The sequence below is a fragment of the Saccopteryx bilineata genome, chromosome X, assembly GCF_036850765.1.
Source record: "Saccopteryx bilineata isolate mSacBil1 chromosome X, mSacBil1_pri_phased_curated, whole genome shotgun sequence".
In the NCBI taxonomy this organism is placed as follows: Eukaryota; Metazoa; Chordata; class Mammalia; order Chiroptera; family Emballonuridae; genus Saccopteryx; species Saccopteryx bilineata.
This window is the reverse complement of record NC_089502.1, coordinates 61,404,889-61,420,982: the sequence shown is the minus strand read 5'-3', so window position 1 is coordinate 61,420,982 and position 16,094 is coordinate 61,404,889. Positions and strand designations below refer to the sequence as shown.

Below are 16,094 nucleotides of genomic sequence, written 5' to 3'. Positions count from 1 at the left end.
TAGGATCATGGATGAGCAAGAACAGGAAACCAGGGAGGGGCTGATGGGTGATTCTGGAAGGAGGAGGCCTTCAAGGCAGGTTCTGGGTGCAGCAGCCCAGGGGAGGCTGCAGAGGGCTTCTTGCAGTGCCTGGCTTCTCCCCCTCCCTGTGGGCCTCAGCTTGGGGGACCCCTCTGTGTCTCTTCAGCAGGGCCATCAACTGCTGGCATAAGTAGAGCCCCACCCCCTTTCTCCCCTCTCAAGACCACACAGCCCAGGGTTCTGTGTGAAACCTGTGGGTCTGCAGTTCCTAGCAGACTTCCAGTCAATCTGGGTTTGAGACCTAGCCTGGCTGTCTGCGCCCTCCCCCTCATCTTCTCTCTGCTCATCCATCCATGCTTCCTCTCCCCCACAGACCATCTCCTGCTGCAGCACACCCTGTCCTCAGTTTAGCAGAGCCCCTATTTCCTTTCTGACAAACTCCCTCAGGTCTGTGTTCATTTCACTCCACTCTCTACCTTAAATGAAATCATCCCCCCCCCACCAACCTTGTCCTACTCACAAGGATAGGAACCGATAAAACTGCAAGGTCACATGTCACCTGAGACCCTGAGATGGGGCAGGAAGCCAGGAAGTTCCTTCTGTGCCTTCTCTCTCCTACTGATGCCCATAGTTCTAAAAGGGTATGTGAGCTTTCTAATTCACATTTTTTTTACACATCCTGGCATTCAGATTGCTTTTCATCCTTCCATGGCTATTCCCATTCTTGGGTTGGGCGATGTTCGCTTGGAATCCTTGGGCTCCTAGTGTCCTGTAGCATGCAGCTGAGGTGAGGCTTGGGAGGCCTGAGACTCCTGGTACCAGACTCTACTTTCTCTGTAATTAGGGAGCAGGCAGAGAGAGCAGTGTCAGCCTAAAGGACAGTCCTGTTGCCAACAGGAGTTGTGCAGAAGGAGAAGTAGCAGCAATCTATGGAATCTGGCCAAGGAAGAGCTGCCCTTTCTAAAGTGAGCAGGAATGAAGCCCTTGAAGGACCCACTTGCCATTTTTGCCCCCACCCCCACCCCCACCCCCCCATCTGATTTCTCAGCTACATTAGAAGAGAAATCATTGGGACATTATTAACTAGTGGATGCAGACTTGACTCTGTGACTTCGGAGACAGATCAATTGTGATAGGGGCTTTTGGGGAGATATTCAGCCTATTTTGGCTTCCATCTTCATCTCTAAATGAGGTTGACAAAATTCCACTTCACATTGTGACTCTCCTCATTATAGCTTTTATATTTAGTTTTCCTATTTGTCCTCTATATCCCTAGAAATAATATCACACACAGAGACATTAAACTTGATGCTTATATATATATATATTCACTGACATAGAAGTTCACCACATATATATTTTTAGTGAAAAAATACACAATATAGAACAGCACTTATATTTGTTTACTTTTATCTATACATGTATCTATCTGGGTACATAGGTATAAGGAAATATCTAGGACATTGATAAAAGGGCTGATAATGGTTAGGTAAGTACATTTCCAGGTAACTTGTACTTTAGTCTATTTCTCTACATTTTTGAAGGTTTAACAAAGTTATGCTTTCATAAAATGAATCAAGTCAACACAGAGACCCATAGGGAGACAGAGGAGAGGGGTTTAACAAAGTTATGCTTTCATAAAATGAATCAAGTCAACACAGAGACCCATAGGGAGACAGAGGAGAGGGGAGGGAGCAGGTACAAAGGTCAGGCAATCCCCTCCACTTTTTCCCCAAAAGAAAACCACTTTGTGGATTAATTCATGCAGATAGAAATGCACCCCCCATTTTTCTCATCACCAGTATTTGAAGACAGCTAAGGGTCTCCTTATGGCTGGGTCTAGCATCTTACTCTGGTTCAGAAAGGTCATTTTGCTCATCAGGGATCTCTTTTGACCCCTCCCCCTCTGTAGGCATCAGCTCATGCAGGGTGATGACAAGGTTCTCAAATACTTGGGCTTTGTTGCCTTCACTGTCACAGGTTTCCTTGGAATGGCCTTCCACACCACAATATGAACAACAAATTGTGTACTTTCGCTTCCTGGCTCTCGGTATAGCCCCAGGACCATCGTTCCCATACTCAGAACTACCACTGGTGGAAGGAGATTGAACCTGGGAACTGTTGGGGGAACCAATGACCAGTGCTTGATCCTGAGGTCTATGTCTGTCTATGAGGGGAGGGGTACCCACGGAAGGAAGTGGAGGGTCTACCAGGATCACATCCTCATCTGAGTCATTGAAGATGTCATCTAGCTCTATCACACTGCAGTCAGCACTGCTGATCAGGATTTGCTGGGGGCCCTGAAATGCCACAGGGCTTGCTGCCCTGTCCATGATTAGCTCAGATCTCTTGGGTCGCTTCAGTTTTATAAAATTGTCATCCCAATCCTCCTCCTCCTTTACTATCTTCATTAACTCCATGAAATTGGGAAGGTGCTCCTTATCATCTGCACATATCCAGAGAACACGCTTCAGCCGGTGGAGGAGGTCGCCACTTAGGGTAGCTGTTAAAATCAGCTGGTGCAGGCGTGTCTGTTTCTCCTCGTTCTCAGGTACGACCCTTGCCTGAATAGCTTTCTGGAGCTGTACCTCCAAACGGATCAAATAAAGGGACACTTTCTCCCCTCGGTATTGCCCGGTGTTAAAAAATCTACGTCTGACAGTGTCCCTGCTTTCAAACTTCCCAAACACCAATTTCATTGCCCGCAAGAACTTTGCTACGCTTAGCCTGGGATTGGCTTCCTGGAGCGCACGCATGACCTCCCGTGCAGGCCCCCTAAGGGTATTCATCAGGTGCTTGAGCTTTTCCTCCTCAGACATATTCCAACCCGGCAGGACCTCATTGACTTGCATTAGCCAGTTTTCGAAGGTTTCTTCCCCCTGGACTGGCACTGCCATCCCGGAAAAAAACTTCAGGTGTCTTTCTGCCATTCTGGCCCTAAAAGGGTCAAGACTCCTCCCCAGGGACCTCAGAAAGGAATGGGCCCAAGGCAGGAAGAGTGGGTTCTGCCGCAAGCTATTACCCACCCGTGCAATGATACTAGCCATAATGGAATGTTAAAGAATCGCGTGCGTATATATGACAAGACGTTCAGGCTTTCTTAAAAAGCCTACTATGCAGGAGGAATCCCCAAAGCAATGCTCCTGGGCTCTTCCTTCCTTGTGCCTCAGTAGGAACTGTAAAGAAAAGGGGGATAGAGGTCAATAAGGTAGATCTCAGGAAAGCAGTCTTCACTAGTTTTTTCAACCTTCCTGAACACCCTGCGGTACATTTCATACTTGCCCACTGCCCTAAAATTACCCCACAGCAAACTGTCAATTACACCCTTCTGGAGCTAGCAGGTGTCCCTCCCTAGCAAGGATGCTTTTCGGAGCCAAATCGATTCCCTCCTACCAGTCCTCCATGAGGGAGGAGGGTGGGCAAACTGTAGCTTCAAAATCCAGGTAAAATCGTGTGCGGAGCTGAACTGAGCTCTCACAATAGAGTACAATGGTCTGAATCAAACAGATCTGTGGTAATAAGTAAGATCTCCATTAAACCCGTAGTCTCAATTTTCAACTGTAGCTTCTTCTCAAATTAAATTGTGCCCCTTATTTCTCAGATTCCTTTTTTTTTTTTTTAATTTTCCATTGATGAGAGAGATAGAGTCAGGGACAAAGACAGAGGGAGAAGTATCAACTCGCTATTCCACTTAATTGTTTCATTTAGTTGGGCACTCATTGATTGATTGCTTCTCCTACATGTCCAAAGATGGAACCCGCGACCTCGATGCGATGGGAGGATGTTTAATTTACTGCGTCACTCCGTCAGGGCCCACAGATCCTTACCTGAGCCCGAAATCAAGTGCGCACTTTTCCTTCCAGCCTCTGCAACAAGTGCCCTCCGTAAGAAAGTTCACTTCTGGGGTATGTCGACCTTTGACCACAGGGGGCTGAATGTTCCTGTCCTCGGGCTGTCACGACATCCTCACGGAGGGCAAAGCGGGGAAGAGAAGAGTCAGAAGCAGCCTCCTTCCCTCATCCTGCTCTCCCCTCCCCCAACCTCCGCCATAGCCAGACAGAAAATTCCCTCTCCCGTCCTCTTAATACAAGCCAGAGACCCCTCCATTACATTTCTCCAAGGGAACCGTCGGCCTACCAGTTCTGCAATCAGCCACAGAGAATTCAAGTTCGCATTCGGCTTGGATGGCCTGCCACCAAGAAACGGAATAAGAGCTGGCTACGCGCACCCACTCGTTCCTCCTCAGGAAGAGATGAGATGCAAAGGGATTCAAAGGAGCAAGCGATTGTCCCCTGCCCCTCGCCCCTTCCCACCAGCACGTCCCCCCCCACGAGAACGCGATTGTCCCCTGCCCCTCGCCCCTTCCCACCAGCACGTCCCCCCCCACGAGAACGCGATTGTCCCCTGCCCCTCGCCCCTTCCCACCAGCACGTCCCCCCCCCCACGAGAACGCGTCCCTCTCAACCCAGGCCAATCCTACCCAGCAGGCAGCTTCCAGTGGCTCCGTCCCTCAGCGCCGCGGGGCCACGGGAGAGGCTCCCCTGCCTCCCAGTTCCCGATTCCCTCGGCGCGGAGCCGCCCAGCCCTGCGGGGCTTCGCCCTGGGCCTCTCTTCGCGCCGGGCAGTCGCACGCCCTTTCCTTACCTGTCCTGGGCCGGTGGGCAGTGAACGGTCTTGCGAGGACCGCGGTGGGTACCGCTCGCTCGCAAATCTCCGAGGCACTGAGCCGGGGGAGGGGCCAGGGAGGATGACGCCGCTCGCACCAGCCGCCCAGGAGACGAGGGGGGGCCGCTCGGTTCCCACGGCGGCAGCTGCCGCCCCCGCCTACCCGCTGGGCCCTCCCAGCCGCCGCCGCTTCTTCCAGCCTTTGCCCATTGAGACAAAAGAGCGTGATGAGCCGGGAGGCGCGGCCAATCAGTGGGGCGCGGGGGCGGCCTCCCAGCGCAGCCGGGGGGCCCCAAGGCCACTGCGAGCCGAAGGGGGGAGCCGCCGGCGGGGGCTGCGGCACACGGGCACCGGAGCCGGCGCGGTGTGGAGTGCGGCGCGGACGCAGCGACCCGGCCGCTTTGCGTTTTACTCGTAAGTTTGCGGCTCTCCCCTCGCCTCTCTTCTCCCACTCCCCTTCAGCCTCGCTTTCTTCCAAGCTTTGCGCCTGGATGCCTTAAGCAGGAGGTGGGACAGGAACCAAGTGAACAATAAGAGTTCCTCACCTTTGTGTATATGGGGAAGGGGGGGAAAGTACTCACTGAGCACTTTCTGCGTGCAAAGGGGCTTGCACGGACATTCATTGATTCTTTTCAGCAGCTTTGGGAAGGACGTAGCAGCGTGCCCACTTAACAGAGGGGGAATTTGAGGGGCCCAGGCAACACGGTTAGGAAGTGCAAGAGCTAAGAACTCATGTACAAATCGACATGTCTGATTTCAAAGGCTGCCTCTTGTGAACACCCCTTTCTACTCTCAGCTTGAGAGTTAGTGGAGAAAGGCCAAAGGGGACATAGGACGGCCCATTTGGAATGATATAGAATTAGTGAGCAAGGACTACTACTACTATCTCCTTTTCACAGATGAGGAAACAGAAACAGGTTAGGTTATCTTGCCTGGAATTACACATGAAATAAGTAGCAGCACCTGATTTTGCACCCAGTTCTGTAGTTCTCCGAATATTATTATTTGCCCGACTGAGCTGCCTAGGGACCCTTTTTACGCGGGTGTTCTCAGACCATATCAACAGCAGTCTTGGTGTGCTGGCAGTGCCCAGGGAGGAGATGAAGAGGCAGCAAGGAGAGGGAAGGCTTGAGCAACTTTTACAGTGCCCATTGTAGCAAAGGGGAAACTGAGGCAGTGTTCTTTCTAATTTTTACACTACAGTAAGCTGCCAGTTTATTTTAAAAAGTAAAACATTATTTCTACAGCTTATGAGCCAAATGGAGATAAGACTCAGGTGAAGTGACACATGAAATTACCAGGTAAAACCAAAATTTGGACCAAATCTCCCTGATGCCAGAACCCATGCTATCTATTATCATATGGGTATAAGGCTGGCTACCTCCTAATCATTTTTTTTTTTGGAGAGCTTGTGAGAAATGCAGATTCCTGAGACCCACCTCTGGGAGATTTGAATTTACTAGGAGTGGGGCGGGAAGTGTGGTTTATATTTTTAAACAGTGTTGTTAATTCCGAAGCGTAGAAAGCTTTGTGAAGCAACCACTGATGAAAACACTGCAGCATGCTGAGGGTGATGAGTGAGCAGACGTGCACCTGTTCAGAGCGCATCTGTCATGAGATGCAACTCGGCGGCAAAGGCTCCTACCTAGGGTCTTCCTTGAAATTGTTGGCAAAGGACTTGGACTCCGCACCTCTTTCTTTGTAACAAACAACTTCCTCTTTCAACTTGAACTCGAGAAAGAAGTGTGAGAAATGAAACACAATTGACCTAACCCCCAACCACAGCTCCCTGCCACTGATAGACCTCTTTCATTTCCTGGCTTTAAGACAGGTTGCTAGGTTGCCCTTCTGTGAGCTCTTGAGGGGACCTCTCCTTTGCTGGAGTTGCCATCACTGGCCCCAGAGAAGCAACAGCTCCATGGAAACGGCATGCAGAGCTGTCCAGACCGAATGGGTCATGAAGCCAGGGGCTGGGCAACCTCCATTTTCCATGACTTCTGCTTGTTGGAGAGCACATCTTTACTTCCCTTCTGTCAACTTGGCTAGGAGGACCCTGTGGGTCCTGTTCTTGACTCCTGATGCCTGAAAGCACATGAACGATCTGATGCCCTTTGACTGCCGAGTTCATCTTCAACCTGCCATTGTACTTTATCTGCTCCTTTCTGCCTTCTTATCTACAATCCCAATACCTAGAGTTTCTTGAAGCAAACAATTCAGATTTGGAGATGAAGCACTTTCCATCCAAAGTCTGTGGGCTTCCTCTTGTGGGAAGTAAAAGGTTTACCTCACACAGTCAAGGGCGATGCTAGCAGTAGCTCTTGGGTTTCCTTTAGACTCTTGCTTCTGTGCCCCAATACCATGACATTTGACCCTGGGTCTCAGCAGACTCTTCTGTGTTTAAATTTACTACCTCACCAAATTAGGTGACCTGCACTTGGACCTGGTGATGGTGGATCAAATAAGGCAAAGAATAGATCTTAGAGATCTAACCAAAAAAAATAGTGAAAAGAAATAGATTGTGTAAAGCTGCTTGGATTGAACCATTAGAACAAAGTGGGGGGTCTCTTTGTGCCAGGCTGAGAGGAGGATATGCTAATCTGGCTACATTTGGGTACAGAGCATCCCTTATCTCTGACCTCTTTTGGGAGTGTGTTCCAATTCATGGCTCTAGTGAAACCACATTTGCCAGTTTCCACAAAGGAACCTTAAAAGCCCCAAGGTTAGGGAGATAAAGCTTTCAGTTGAAACAATAATTGTTGCCCTTGGCTGCCTGCCTCCTCTGTGCCAGGAACTTTCCATCTGTTATCTCATTTAAGCTTCTCAGCAACCCTATTAAGACAGGCATTGCTATCCCATTTTGCAGATCCAGAAACCGAGTTTCAGGGAAGTTATAAAGCTAGGAAGTGACACTGCAAAATTCAAACCAAGAGCTATAAGGACTACAGAGTCCATGTCTGTATGCCACAATACACTGCAGTGGGGAAAACAAATATTCTAAATCGGCTCCTCTCTGTCAGCCACAGTTCTATTTCCTTCCCACCGCCTGTGTCCAGCACCATGCACCACTCATGCTTTTAGGCCACTGAGCCTTTAAGCCTCTTACGCAGCCTAGAATGCCTGCCTTCACTCCTTCACCTAATGAGTGTCTGCTCACTGGTTAAGGATCAAGTCAGATGTTCCTCCTTGGAGAAAAATTTGGACTGCTCCCTGTCCCAGGTAGAATACATTGCTCTTGTCTTTCTGCTCTGACCATGATTACACACTTTATTTGCCTTTCAGTAGTATAGGTTATTACCTCATTGTTGATCTGTCTCCCCTTACCCCTAGATTCCCAAGCCCTGGAGGGTAGGCACCAAGTCCTGCTCACTTCCATCTCCATGGTGCACCCACAGTGATTTAATAGATGATAAATACATGCTTGTGAGCTGACCAAAAGAATGGATCAGGTATGCCCTGAATAAATGGACAAATGTAGGGCTGGATCCTGGGATGGTCACACAGGCTGTCCATTTAGACTAGTATGGTCAGGGGTGTCTGGAATCCCCTGGGTTCACTCTACTAGGCTGTAAATGCAGGAGGCACATCAGAGGGTACAGGAGATAACATCTCAAGTCAAACTTCAGGCCCATCCTATGGTCTTGACCTTGGAACTCATCTTAAGGGGCTATGCTGTTTGGGATTGTTTGGTAACACCTTGACATTCACAGATAAAAGGTCTTTCCAGCTTCCCAATGAACATGGGACTGATTCCACCATACCATGGGACTGGTTCCACCATACCATGGGACTGGTCCCACCATACCATGGGACTGGACCCACCATACCATGGGACTGGTTCCACCATACCATGTTTCTGTTTCTGCCTGCCTGAGAGTGTCCTGCAGGAGCATTTGCTCTGTAGAGACAGATGTGAAGTCAGGAAACATTTTTTTTTAATTGAGGCCAACATGCCATGGATGCTCAAACACTGTATCTCATTTTATTTTATTAATCCTTGTAACAACATTTTAAAGGAGAGCTGTTGACCCTATTTTGTAGCTGAAGAAGCCAAGACTGAGTGGACTGTCTTGAAAGGTCACACAACTAAGTAAGTGTGGAGGCAGAATTCAGTGTCAGGTCTGTCTGCCATCAAAGACTAGCATCATAACCGATAAAGGTGGACTCTCTCCTACCCTATTAAATAGAAAAAAAATAGGTTTATAAAATAATGAATTAGATATTTTAAGTAGTACTAAATTAATTATTCACCTTATTTAATCTCTGAAAATGATTGACAAAAGTGGCAGAAAAAATCAGAGATGAAAAATACAGTTAATTCCTCTATCAAATATTTCCCCAAATTCCCCCATGTCAGCCCCCTGACAGGCATAGTATGAGTATGCCCAGAGAGCGGGTTCAGCCTGTTTGCTCATTTTATAACTCAACTGGAGGAGACTCCAAGGCGTAAATGAATTTCTAAAGGTCATATAAGAAGTTGATAACAGAACTGGCACTTAGAATACTGGTCTGCCAAATCTTAGCCCAGTTTTCTTTCTGCTAAGTTAGCCTATCTTATGCAGATAGTCAATATATGTTTATAGGTTACTCAGGAAAATGTGGGGAGGAAGTGAAACACTATCGCACTCTGAGATAGAAGAGGAGACAGACATTTTCCCCCCACCCATCTTTAATTAGGTGCAGGTAAAAGTTGGGAAAGAAGTCCCTGGAGGGAGGACTGCTGAGGAATGCAGGGGGGCTCGGTGGCTTTAGGAGCCTAAGTGGACCTACTTCCTGCCTGGAGGTGGAGGTGGGGGAGGGGTCCCTTTTGGCTCTGGAGCATGGTGGTGGCTTTCAGAGCCCCGGACGTGACCCAGAGGGGTGCAAGGAGTGGGCCTCCTGGCCTTTGCTCCTGGCCAGTTCTCAGCTGAAGGGTCCCAGGTAGAGGAGCCTTCCCAGTCTCCTTCTGGTCCTGAGGGTGAGCAGGTGAGGCTTCAAGCAAGCATGGAATGTGTGGGGGAGGGGTGAATAGCACAGCCAGTGGGGAGGCGGAGCCTCCACGCTCCACCAAGAGAGAGTGTGACTTGGTGGGGGGTGCACTGTAAGAGGAGATTTTAGGATCATGGATGAGCAAGAACAGGAAACCAGGGAGGGGCTGATGGGGTGATTCTGGAAGGAGGAGGCCTTCAAGGCAGGTTCTGGGTGCAGCAGCCCAGGGGAGGCTGCAGTGGGCTTCTTGCAGTGCCTGGCTTTTCCCCCTCCCTGTGGGCCTCAGCTTGGGGGACCCCTCTGTGTCTCTTCAGCAGGGCCATCAACTGCTGGCATAAGTAGAGCCCCACCCCCTTTCTCCCCTCTCAAGACCACACAGCCCAGGGTTCTGTGTGAAACCTGTGGGTCTGCAGTTCCTAGCAGACTTCCAGTCAATCTGGGTTTGAGACCTAGCCTGGCTGTCTGCCCCCTCCCCCTCATCTTCTCTCTGCTCATCCATCCATGCTTCCTCTCCCCCACAGACCATCTCCCGCTGCAGCACACCCTGTCCTCAGTTTAGCGGAGCACCTATTTCCTTCCTGACAAATTCTCTAAAGTTCTCACAGCTACACTGAGCATTAATTTCTTCTTGGGCACTTCTTCCCTTTAGTATAATGGTCTGAACCAGGGGCAATTTTGTCTCCTTTCTCTCCCAGACATATGGCAATATCTGGAGATATTTTTGAGTATCATAGCTGGATAGGTCCCTACTGGGATCCAGCAAGTAGAGGCCGGAGTATTGCTAAATGCCCTATGATGTACAGGACAGGCATTAGAACAAATAATTATATGCCCCAAATATCAAAAGCATCAAGGTTGAGAGCCCCTGCTCTGTCATTTATCTACAGGTCTACAGGGTTAGGCTTAGAATTTGCCAGGTGTGGATTCTTTTAGCACTGAATTTCTAGGAACAGCTCCTGTTTCTGTTACTCATTCTGGAGAGAGGTTGGGACGTTGCACTGAAACAGGTATATGGCCCTGGCCGGTTGGCTCAGTGGTAGAGCGTCGGCCTGGCGTGCAGGAGTCCCGGGTTCGACTCCCGGCCAGGGCACACAGGAGAAGCGCCCATCTGCTTCTCCACCCCTCCCCCTCTCCTTCCTCTCTGTCTCTCTCTTCCCCTTCCGCAGCCGCAGCCGAGGCTCCATTGGAGCAAGGATGGCCCAGGCGCTGGGGATGGCTCTGTGGCCTCTGCCTCAGGCGCTAGAGTGGCTCTGGATGCAGCAGAGCGATGCCCCAGAGGGGCAGAACATCGCCCCCTGGTGGGCATGCCGGGTGGATCCCGGTCGGGCGCATGCGGGAGTCTGTCTGACTGCCTCCCTGTTTCCAGCTTTGGAAAAATGAAAAAAAAAAAAAAAGAAAAAAAGAAACAGGTATAATATCGGCAAGAATCTACAGAAAAAGAGTAGAGGAAGACTCCCCACTCCCTAAATTTCTACCAATTTTTTTAAAAAAAGTATTGAACTGCAAATTTTGAGTGCCTTTCTGCCTTGACAAGATAGTGTCACTGTTCAGAAAGAGAATAGCAACTTAATATTCTAGCAGTTTCTGAAGTGCGAATTTTCATGTGTTGAAAGCTGAATGCAATAGGTTTTGGAGCCCGCCTCCAGTTTATTTTCTTCAATCTTAAACCTTCTTTGAATATTAGAATATTAGATGTGTCAGCAAAACACTGTAGAGGTAACTGTCCAGAAAAACTAACTACCTTTGTTTGAATTCCTTCTTAAGAGTGTGCTTATTTCACGGAAACTAGCCCAAAGAGCGGTTTGTTTCATTAAAGCTGAGTTTCTTCGGGCTCTCTTTCTAACTAAGCAGTGAAAATGGTCACCAACAGATTTAATGGCCAGCCTAACCTCTCCCCCCCCCCACTCTCGCCAGTTTCTTCCAACTGCACCCAGTTGTCTCCAGCATGGGGGAACAGAACCAGTCTCCCGGGAAGGAGCTTCAGCACTGGACGAGAGCAGAGACTCCTGGAAAGAAAAACTGGCACTCCCAGGCCTACGCCCTTGGGGCTATTTCCAATTTTATGTCTACTTTTCTGACCTTTCCTATCTATAAGGTTGTATTCCGGCAACAGATCCATGCTATGGCGGTGTCGGAGGCTCTGCGACAGCTTTGGCATGAAGGCCCCCAATACTTCTACCGGGGAATATACCCACCTCTTCTCTCCAAGACATTGCAAGGGACTCTACTGTTTGGGACTTATGATAGCCTGCTGTGCTCTCTCTCCCACGATGGGACACACTCCCTGGGACACCGCTGGGCTGCAGGGCTCATGTCTGGTGTGGTGGAGGCTGTAGCACTCAGTCCCTTTGAAAGGGTGCAGAATGTGCTCCAGGATGGTCGCAAGCAAGCTCGCTTCCCTAGTACCTTCAGCATTCTCAAGGAATTCAACTCTTATGGGCTTTGGGGGCGACTGTCGATGGGCTACTATCGTGGGTTCTGTCCTGTCCTTCTCAGGAACAGCCTGGGGAGTGCTCTGTATTTCTCCTTCAAGGACCCCATTCAGGATGGCTTGGCAAAGCAAGGCCTGCCCCACTGGGTTCCTGCCTTGGTGTCTGGCAGTGTCAATGGAACAATCACCTGCTTAGTTCTCTATCCTCTGATTGTGCTAGTTGCCAATATGCAGTCCCATATTGGCTGGCAGAGCATGCCCAGCCTGTGGGCCTCTGTCCAAGACATGTGGGCCACTCGTGGCCGAAAGGTATTCTTGATCTACCGTGGAGGGTCCCTCGTCATACTAAGGTCCAGTGTGACATGGGGACTCACTACTGCTATCCATGACTTTCTTCAGAGGAGGTATCATTCCAGGAAAGAACTAGAAGACTGACTAGGTGCAGGAAGGATGGCCATGGCAATGTTGTTATTCTAAGCCTTCTTGGGTTGGTCTCAATAGCTTACTTCTTGGCTTGGTTACCTAATACAGTCATTCTTTGTATCTTTGAACTTTCAGTGCACAAGATAAGTTCCCAACTACCAGCCTGTTGGGCACAGACAAAACCCAGCAGGCTTCCTTGGTCAGAGAGAGAAAGTCAGTCCTGTCTATCAACAGATTCAACAACCTTAGACCCAGGAAGCCTTTAAATAACTTGCAACCCAGATGAAATGTCATTCCTTTAAGGAATTCTTTGACAAGAAGAGGGAACATTAAAAGAACTTTAAGTAGCCACTGTGAGTTTTGGGACTCCTCCAGTTGTCCTTTGGACCAAATTGAGTGGAGGACCAAGAACTCCAATTGCAAAGAACAACCTTGACTCCTGGGGTGAGGATTGCATTAAACTTCTCAGATAGCTACATTTTCATGACATTGTTCACTGTGCTTACTACACTACTCTCACTTCTCACAGCTGTGGGTCCTAGCTTCAGGGTGGCAGCCATAGATGGAATACTAAGTCAGACTTGCTTCAACTGATCAGGTGCCACAAGAACTGGAGAGCTCTGGTGAGAGTGAAGAGAATTGTGGTCCCTGGATGGATGGAAATAATAGACTTTGAGGGAAAATATTCAGTTGCATGTAAAATAGAAAAAATTACTATAGATTGGTTGGAGTTATTTGCTGGGACAGTTTTGATAGCAAGACAATGACGTTGCCTGGAAACCACTTTAGTTTCCCTAAGGAATCTGGAAGTGAAATGACCATATCTGTTCACAGATCATTGTATATTTTATTGCTATAGATAAATATAGTTACTGTGATAAAAATTAAAGATCAGAAATCTTAGCCTGTAGTTCAGAGGCATTCAAAATATGGTATTCATAACTTTCAGCATTTTATCACAACACTCCCACTTACATAGACTTCATATATCAGGCAAATTAAACTATTGTTTTCTCCCCAAGAATGCTACAAACTTTACCATGGCCATGCCCCTTCACCACATGCCAGTCTGCCAAAATCCTTCCAGAATTTCAAAGCCCAGCTTAGATGCCACCTTTTCCATGGAGCCTTTCCTGATTTCCCACAATTGAATGTCATGGTAGTTTTTTTTGCGATAACACTTCATATCATTTATGGCGCTGATTCCATTACTTCACTGATCTCCTGTGGCCCTGTCTTCTTGGTGTTCTTTAATACCTCCTACTAGACTGTGAAACACCTTGAAAGCAGGGATTCTTGTACACATTTTTAAATCTCCTATTGTGCCTAGGTGCTCGATGATGTTGGCTGAATTACCGAGTTGATTGATTATTAAGCTGTGATGATATATATGGTTTTTATCCTCAGGGTGCTGTCTCTTGTACATGAAGATAATGTTATTGACTCACCATCAGCAAGACACATGCCTTTGGAGTGTGATTTTATTTTCTTTTATTAGTGAATTTAGTTTTGTGCTAATGATAATGATGCTGCTGCTGATAATAATTGTAATAAAATGACTTTCAACTGGAACAGTTGACCAGTTTGTGTTATTGATGACATATTTGCTATTAGCGATACTATAGGAACTGAAATTTCACCAACAGAAATAATGCTTAACTGTCCCATTTGTTTCAACTAAAATTTTGGGGATTTCCAAGGTGACATATGTTGCAGTTTTTCCTTATGATATGATCATGACCTCCACTGGCACATCCTTATCGAACAGAATTTGTTGTTCATAATGACCTGAGTGTAGTGAGAATTCCTCACAAAATACCACAGAAATTAAAGACACCACTATAGATGATATGAGATCAGAGAGCATTTTCCAGCAAGGTCAACAGAATAGCTGCAGGTGCCTGACCTGTGGTGGCACAATGGATAAAGTGTCGTCCTGGAATGCTGAGGTCGCTGGTTCAGAACCCTGAGCTTGCTCAGTCAAGGCCCATATGAGAAGCAATTACTATGAGTTGATGACTCCCACTCCTCTCCCTCTTTCTCTTTCTTTTTCTCTAACCTCCCCCTCTTTGAAATTAATCAATAAAATCTTTTTAAAAAATCACCTCAGAATTTCTTCAGGTGAGTTCGCCACCTGATTCCATGAAGACTTAGATGGGGTGGGGTAGAACTCTGCTTGTGTATTCAAGGGCGGAACACAGTCTGCACAAGGGAATGGAAATGGAACAGCAGCTGGTTATATTTCAAGACTATCTCAGAAGTATAATATTAAATATTTACCAAAAAAACTCATAACTTAGCTATGACTTTGGTTTTTAAGCTGAAAAGAGGATAAACTACTGTATTTGCCCACATTTTAATGCAAGAGATACATTTATTTCCTAGTATACTGTCAATTTCTACTTAAATCACTGCTAATATACACCCCTTTCTTCATTTTAACTTATTTAGAAGTAATTTCAAACTTATAGAAAATTTGTCAGCATAACTAAAGTATAAAGAACACTCATAAACCATTTACCCAAATTTAGCTATTGTTAATATTAATAGTTGCTTTATTATTTGAGAATCCATTCTCTACCTACACACACACACACATACAAACACACAATGTTTTTCCTGAACTATCCAAGAGTTGAAATTACAGTATCTCCAGATTCAATGTTTGTAGATTCAAGTTATTTCTCTATAACAATGGTAGTTATTATAGAATATTAGAAAATGAAACCTCTTGTCATGTAAAGCTACATAGGTGGTAACTTTCAATTTACTATATCTGCCTTTATAAAAATGTTAAATTTACATTAGTTATGTTAATAATTGAAGCTATGCAATTGTCATATAAACTTGAGTGTGGGCTCATCCAAAGGGTCACTGGCTCGGCTGGAGCCCCCCCTCCCAGTCAAGGCACATGTGAAGAGCAATCAGTGAACAACTGAAGTGCCGAAGGTATGAGTTGATTTTTCTCATCTCTTTCCTTTCTGTCTGTCTCTCTCCATCTCTCTCTCTTTCTTGCAAAAAAAGTAATAGTTTCAGTAATTTTAAATAATATGTATTTGTGATGTTAATGTGGTTATATTTTCTGACATTTAAAAATGGTTTTTGAACTTAAGATCAACAAAATAAGGAAGTAATAAATATTGATGTCTTTAAAACTTATGAAATGTAACATTTTCCTGGTCTGTGGTGGTGCAGTAAATAAAACATAGACCTGGAATGCTGAGGTCACGGTTCAAGATCCTGGGCTTGCCTGGTCAAGACACATATGACAGGCAATAAATGAACAACTCAAATGAAGCATCTATGAGTTGATACTTCTCATTCTTCCCCCTTGTCTCTCTCCTCTCTCTGTAAAATCAATAAATACAATCTTAAAAAATAAATAAATAAAATGTAGCATTTAACACTAAAGCTGCTTGGTCTTGGTATAAATAGTTGAAAAAAATAAAGAATAAAATTCCCTGTATAAGCTCTGTGTATTTTTGTCTAAATATAAACTACATCAGCTTTTCTAAAATGCAAGGTGAAATAGTAAATGATTAATGTATTAAAACTATTACTATAATTATATGATTTATTAAGGCTTAAT

At 46.6% G+C, this 16,094-nt stretch overlaps 2 protein-coding genes across 5 annotated transcripts; one reads left to right on the top strand and one right to left on the bottom strand.

Annotated features, from left to right (window-relative positions):
* Positions 1-1,326: 1,326 nt before the first annotated feature.
* Positions 1,327-4,913, bottom strand: ZCCHC18 (zinc finger CCHC-type containing 18). 4 transcript variants are annotated; one of them, XM_066249821.1, is made up of 4 exons: positions 4,666-4,913; positions 4,159-4,262; positions 3,849-3,986; positions 1,327-3,197 (listed from the first exon to the last, which is right to left on the bottom strand). In XM_066249821.1, the coding sequence occupies exon 4, from the start codon at positions 3,066-3,068 to the stop codon at positions 1,869-1,871; it is 1,200 nt and encodes a 399-aa protein (XP_066105918.1). In that variant the 5' UTR covers positions 3,069-3,197; positions 3,849-3,986; positions 4,159-4,262; positions 4,666-4,913; the 3' UTR covers positions 1,327-1,868. The 4 variants fall into 4 exon arrangements, with proteins under 4 accessions (XP_066105918.1, XP_066105920.1, XP_066105916.1 ...); XM_066249823.1 differs by having other exon boundaries at positions 4,132-4,210; XM_066249819.1 differs by having other exon boundaries at positions 4,159-4,210.
* A 56-nt stretch (positions 4,914-4,969) lies between these two features.
* SLC25A53 (solute carrier family 25 member 53) lies at positions 4,970-14,065 on the top strand. The gene is made up of 2 exons (XM_066249824.1): positions 4,970-5,100; positions 11,566-14,065. Exon 2 carries the CDS (start codon positions 11,597-11,599, stop codon positions 12,515-12,517), a length of 921 nt encoding a protein of 306 aa, XP_066105921.1. The 5' UTR covers positions 4,970-5,100; positions 11,566-11,596; the 3' UTR covers positions 12,518-14,065.
* The last annotated feature ends 2,029 nt before the right edge of the window (positions 14,066-16,094 follow it).

Excerpts from the sequence above, each read along its gene's own strand:
- ZCCHC18 (XM_066249821.1), bottom strand. The coding sequence starts at position 3,068 with ATGGCTAGTATCATTGCACGGGTGGGTAATAGCTTGCGGCAGAACCCA.
- SLC25A53 (XM_066249824.1), top strand. The coding sequence starts at position 11,597 with ATGGGGGAACAGAACCAGTCTCCCGGGAAGGAGCTTCAGCACTGGACG.